The sequence below is a fragment of the Micropterus dolomieu genome, linkage group LG21 (assembly GCF_021292245.1).
Source record: "Micropterus dolomieu isolate WLL.071019.BEF.003 ecotype Adirondacks linkage group LG21, ASM2129224v1, whole genome shotgun sequence".
NCBI classification, from domain to species: domain Eukaryota; kingdom Metazoa; phylum Chordata; class Actinopteri; order Centrarchiformes; family Centrarchidae; genus Micropterus; species Micropterus dolomieu.
The window spans coordinates 6,782,188-6,788,696 of record NC_060170.1 but is presented as its reverse complement, the minus strand read 5'-3'; the positions used below and the strand labels follow the sequence as shown (position 1 = coordinate 6,788,696).

Sequence of the window (6,509 nt, the reverse complement as noted above, 5' to 3'; positions counted from 1 at the left end):
CGAACATCCAATCAGCTACACCTGAGTTGGTGTGTAATCAATTCAATAAGCAAACACTAACAGCGCCCCCCTGTGGCCAACCAGTCATTTTCTAAAACAAAAATTAAAAATTAAAAATTAAAAAAAGAAAAAAAGAAAAAAAATGTAATTTGTGGCTTCTGAGATATTTGTCAAGATATTAATCACAGTGGGAGATAAAATAAATAAGGAATTCTTTAATATTATTGTTAACAATAAGATAAAATAGAACACCTATTAGTCCACATAGGCTATTATTTAATATTTTCTTATTTGAAAACAGAATGTGCACATGTTGCAGTGACTCTGGGGTGTTTTTTAAAAACTTTATTTTTAGTGTTTTATTATTATCCTTTCAAATATAGGGGTAGCCTATATTTCTTTATTATGACAAAGGCTAAGCTACATAATATCTACCGAGCCCCTATCGTGTCTGTCAGGAACCCCAAGCTGTCATTCTGCCTGTGTTGTAGTTTGTGATGGAGCAGGCCTGATCCAGCAGCCTATAACAGACCTGCATGTGTCCACCTATAGCTCGGTGCTCTCTGTCACACTGCGGTGGGCTGACAATGACTTGAATGCTGATTATTGTGAAGATCGACAAAGGACACAAGGAAAGGAGGAGATGAACCGTTTCCTGAGAGCTGGGGAGAATAGGGGGCTGCTAACGGACTGCAGGGAGCTGTCACCCAACCACACCGCCTCCACCTCCTCCCCCTCCTCCTCTTCCTCCAGCGCCGCTGGCTCAGCCGACAGACACGCGGCCCTGCCCTCGCTCCAGACCCGGGGACCTGTCGGCGGTGGCGGCGGCGGCGGGTCGGAGCCGAGGAGATCCGCGTCTAAACGCTGCCGAGCCGTCCGGGAGGGGAGAGAGGAACGTGAGGCGGCGGATCACTCAGCGGCGGCCGTCGCGGTGCGTGGCGGCGGCGAGTTGTGCGTCGGGGTCGGTAAGCAGCAGCAGCAGCAGCAGCAGCGTCGGGAAGCTCAAGGACGCTGCGCCGGTGGAGAAGGTGTGGAGATGATTTCGGCGGTGAGCAGAGACGCGGACGGCGGCGGGAGCGGCAGCAACATCAACAACGGCGTCTCCGAAGTGACCACGGCCTCTCCTGCGACTTGCGCCAAAGGCAGGGAGGAGAGGAAGGGGAAAAACGTGATCCGGGGCTGGAAGAGGGAGAGGGACAGGGAGAGGGACGCCGCCGCTACTCCGGCTCCTCCAGCCCGGGCGAGGAAGGAGAAGCCCGGCGATGGCTCGTCTCCTCCTCCCTCCGTCTTCCTCCCGTCTTCCGCCGCGCCCGAGCATCATCTGTGCCGCGACGGCCCCGGACACTGCCACTGCGCCGCGCCGGACTCCAGGATCGTGGGAGATAACGGCAACAACGTAAACAATAACAATAATTGCGCGAGTAACGGCGGCGGCGCTGCCAATAAAGCCGCGCTGGATTGTGGAGTTAAAAGCGGCGGAGGGGCTATTGTTGTCAGGCGGCAGCATGACGACACGCCGGCGGCCAAGAAACACAGAGGAGCCGAGAAGGTAGGCAGCTTTTATTGTCTGCAGGCCAATAATAAAACACACCGACAACAAAGCAACAAACGGGGCAGCTGTCGCTTCACACCTGCAGCTGCTTCCACATTGTAGTAAATATTTAAAGGTGCAAAACGTTAAAAGAAAAGGAGAGAAATTGAATATTTTTGATATTCAGAGCACACACAGTCAGTCAGATGCAGGTGTGAAGGCCACAAAGAAGCCAGTACAGCAGCAGACACACAGCAGGAATGTTTAAATGGATGATTGGATGAAGGGATGACCGCCTGCTTGCCACATGATATTTATTTCCTATTGTTGTTGCCCAGCTGGTGTCATTGTTCCCAGCCTCCCTGTCTGTCCTCTTATATCTACCACGCTGGTGGACAGAGATGAGATTTTTTTTGTGTCTTTTTTCTTATTTTGGAGGGGAGGTGAAGAGCGAAGAAGGAGGAGGAGGAGGGAGGAGGGAGGCAGCAGCAGCAGTGTGTCCTCCATCTCCATCCTCCTCCTCCTTTCAGAACCATTTAATCCAATCCTTCTTGTTTTTGCTGGAGATTAAAGGGGAAAGCAGCTACAGTATTTACATGTGCAGCAGCAACTCAGCAAAGGCGGCGAGGGAATCAGAATGAACCCCTTCTGTAATTCCTCCTTTATGTTGCATTTGCACAGGCTTTGTTTGCTCAATTCATTTGGGAAATTACCCATGATGTAAAAATGAATCAGGTGTCAGAGTGTGGGTCAAAATCTTTTTCATTTAAAGACATAAATGCTACAGGCTGAAAGGTTGGACTGCTGAGGGTTTAATGAGCCACTCCGAGGTCCAATTTTCTAGTCATTTAAGGGTAGAATGGGGATGTTGCCACATGTGAAATCGTTTCTGGGTTTAAATAAGTCATTCGAAGGAGAGACAAAGATGGAGGAAGACGGAGGGATGGGTGGAGAGGTGAAGTGGGGAGAGAGATGTTTGATAGAGAGGGAGGGATTGGACGTGACAGCAGAGGACATAGGCTGAAAGAGTCTGACAGACTGAAAAAAAAGAAACAGATGGAGGATGTTCAGAAGGAGTTTTTTTTTTAGGGGGGGTGGGGGATCGTGGATGCAGGATTAGACGAGGCAGGAAAAACCGAAGTGTCCTCCCTGCTGCTGGCAGATGCTGCTGACAGGAGGAACGCTGGCCTGCTTTGTTTATTTGTTGATCTGAAGGATTCCCATTCGGCGGTGAAACACACTCGCAGGCACACACACACACACACACACACACACACACACACACACACACACACACACACACACACACACTCACCCTGAGCTCTGTGGTGACCGTAATTCATTCCCTGTCAGCAGTAATCTGGGCTCCACTGAAGAGTTTTAGAGTCCTGTGATGGATGCGGTGAAGCTCCACAGACTTTAACACCCTGAAACTCTGAAAACAGAGGTCCATTTTGACATTAAAATAAAGACAACCAGCTGAATGTTGGCACAAACAATGGTTAGCTGGAGACATCTCGTAAGATACAACTCTGTGTTGTAAAATGACAAACAGATCTACGTTGTACATGATCAATAATTACCAATTTGGCTCACATTGACTGTGGCGTTCTTAGCAGGGCCTATAGGGATGTATTCAAATCTTTTCAGATGTCATTTTTTGCTAAGAGTAGCAAAAATACTGGTATCTGTCATTTGTTCAAACACAAAGCCCTACTTACAAATTTACTGGCAACAACTTCTTGTGGTCAAGTGATAACGCTTGTCTGTCAGTGTTCTTATTGCAGCCCCCTTAAGGAGGAGGTCAGGTTGGATGGTTGGGTTGTACAAAGTGTTGGACCCTTCCAACAGCTGATTAGTTGAACTCACTACTCTGTCATCATAGTCTTTGCTTCTGATTTTAAAAAAGCAAACACGTATGACGGCTGACACAGACTGCTGTCTAACCTCCTCAGACACGTCCCTGTCTGCACTCTTCCTTCGTGCATGCACCGCAAACTGAGTTGCTGTCGATTGTGGCTGAGGTCGGATGTGTTGAATTGTTCTTGAATCAATTGCTGTTTCCATTTTACAATTTTAAGAGCTGTTGCACATTTTGAAACTGAATCAACTCAAATCATGAGCAGAATGTGGGATTTTATGATGCATTTAATTTAAATTGAATCAAAATTGGATTAAATAGTTACACCCCTGCTGAGAGGAACAACTGTGGAAGCACTGGATGTATGAAGTAGTTGTACAAAGCCTGGATAAATACACAGCCCATGTCTTGGGCGGCTGTGGCTCAGGAGGTAGAGCGGGTTGGCTGTTAATCGGAAGGTCGGCGGTTCAATCTCCGGCTCCCCCTGGTTGCGTGTCGAAGTGTCCTTGGGCAAGATCCCTGAATTACCCCTGGCGGCTGTTCCGCCAGTGTGTGAATGTAGATGTAGTGTAAAAGCGCTTTGAGTGGTCAAAAAGACTAGAAAGGAGGAGTATTTACATTTACAGCGCTTAGAAATAACATTCTAATGCCTTATTCCCCAACTAGATCACCAGGTCTCCTTACCAGTCATTTCTGGTCAACCCTCGAGCTTGGTGGAAACTCATGGGTGGCCGCGCCTTCTAAGTTTCGGGCCCCAGTCTGTGGAACAAACTGCCCCACCACATCAGATGTGTCCCCTTCACTGAGTGGTTCAAAGCACAGCTCAATGTCTCTGTGGTCTTTGGATGTATCTAAATTGCTACTACTAATTGGTCTTTCTCTTGCCTGTGTTTGTAAAGCACTTTGGTCAGCTCATGTTTTATATTTATAAGATTACTGCACAGAACCATTTCTACACAGAGAAGGCAGAAGTCCTCGTATGCTAAGTTGAAAACGGATAGGCCTATGCTACTCATGCTTTTCAATCAATCTTGCACATATCTGGAACAGATACGCCTCTATTTGAATAAATGCAGCTGTCTGCACAGGCGTTGCAACCTCTTGTGTTTCACTTGTGCTAGATGCATGGAAACCCAAAGCCCATCAGTCTATTTTCTTCTATTTTACACACACAATTACCCTGATTGTGTGAGGTTGTGGTACCTTAAGCTAAATGCTAACTCAAGCATGCTAACATACTCAAAATGACAATGCTAACATGCTGATGTTACCATGTTCACCTTACTATGTTCATCTTAGTTTAACATGTTAGCATGCAGTATTTGCTAATTAGCACTACACACAAAGTACAGCTGAGGCTGAGGGAATGTCTTAGGTTTGCAGGTAAAAACAAATTGGTCTGTAAGGATTAGGCTGGGAACCGGAGGGTCGCCAGTTCAAATCCAGCTCGGACAAGAGTTGCGGAGTTTTGACTGGTAGCTGGAGAGGTGCCTGTTTCTGGGCGCTGCCGAAGGAGGCCTTGAGCTGCTCGGGGCCCCCTGACTCTGACATCTCTCCGTGTATATGTTGCTATGAGTCCTGTTTGTCTGTGTCTTTCGGAGCTGTGTGCAAATACTTACATAATAATAACAGAGTGAAAACACAGAGTTTCCCCTCGCGGGATTAATAAAGTATATCTTACGGCACAAATGTCGGCCTTATGGTGGCACTGAAGGAGAAGGATTAGCAAAGCTTATCATCTTCTGGGGACAATGAAACCATGAACCAAACCTGCCAAATCTCACGTTTTTCCCGGGTTTCTCACGTATTTCAAGACCATCTCCTGGTCCTTGTTTGTCCTGGGAACTCCTGCAAACTTTATTATGAATAATCATCATACACGGATCCAAGTCTTGGATGATTTCTGACGTCACTCAAGTTGCCAGATCGTCACAGGCAATCCACACACACTACAATCCCACCCCCATCTGTCACCACAACCTGGCAACCCACAACCTGAACCAAGGGCCGTGTGCACAGCTGCTCTTTGCTCCTTACTTTCAAACATAAATGTTGGCAGGTACGGTCTGTACCACATTTTACTTGGTCCAGTAGTTGTTGAGATATTTCGTTCTGGACAAAAGTGGTGATCAGACTGACGACCAACTGATGTGAAGATCTTTAATAACGGCTGTAATGATCAAGCTACAATTTAAATTCTGATCCAGCCATGTTGACAGAAATAAAAGCAGTTCTCCGGCTGCTGAAGCTCAAACTGTCATCTGCATGACAATAAGATGCACTTGAGTTTGTCTGTGAATGACAGCGACTGCTCTGCTATCACTTTCTGTCTGTCAGCCTGGATCCCTGCAGGCTGGGTGAAGATGAGGCAACAAACATGCTCCGCTCCTGTTTCTGATTGGATTGGTTTATCTTGAGTGTTAACTTGTTCGTCAATATCCGGTGTTTCTCTTGACTCTCGAGTGGTTTTGTTTGTTTGTATGCAAACATCATATCCCGCTTACTGTAACTTACTGTGAGCTCGGCGGATGGCTGAGCTGAGATGTTGTTGAGACCCGCACCTTGCAAGTCGTCGCCCCCCCTTTACCTGGTGGGTTTTTAACAGGTTTGCACAGGCTCGGTTTCCATGGCGACCTTGACAGTGTTTGGTTTGCTCAGGGAGAGTTGTGATCGTGGTGTGATGTCGCATGTAAACAGCTGATCCCAAGCGAGCGAGCATCAGATTGATCAGGAGAGATGCATGTAGGGAAAGACGCAGGGCTGAAGGGAAAAGGCTTGTGAATTATGAAGCATTTCAGCGGCATCACAGTTGTTGTGATGTGGTGTTGACTTTAACCTTTTTGGATTATTGTGATGCATTTTACCAGGAAAAAGACAGTTTAATCAGATTCAGAAATAAATCTTTTTGAATCATGTTGGGAAAGTGGTTTTGTATTCTCATGGTATGGATCAATAAAAACCAAAAAACATTTGACTTTATTGATTATTATAATGAGTAAGGCAGTAATTTTCAAACACTAATGTTAATAATGGTGCACCTCCTTCTCCAGGTGAAATGACATAGTTAAATCATATTTAACCATTCTGCAGTTTTTCATTGGCATAGCTGGATAGATT

The 6,509-nt window shown here is 46.5% G+C and overlaps 1 protein-coding gene across 1 annotated transcript in view; it reads left to right on the top strand.

The window, feature by feature from the left end:
• The first annotated feature begins 481 nt into the window (after nucleotides 1–481).
• znf608 (zinc finger protein 608) overlaps nucleotides 482–6,509 on the top strand; it is a 52,512-nt gene continuing 46,484 nt past the window's right edge. The window contains exon 1 of the mRNA XM_046034086.1: nucleotides 482–1,549. Coding sequence (XP_045890042.1) covers nucleotides 644–1,549 — 906 coding nt within the window. The 5' untranslated portion in view covers nucleotides 482–643. The remainder of the gene's footprint in view (nucleotides 1,550–6,509) is intronic.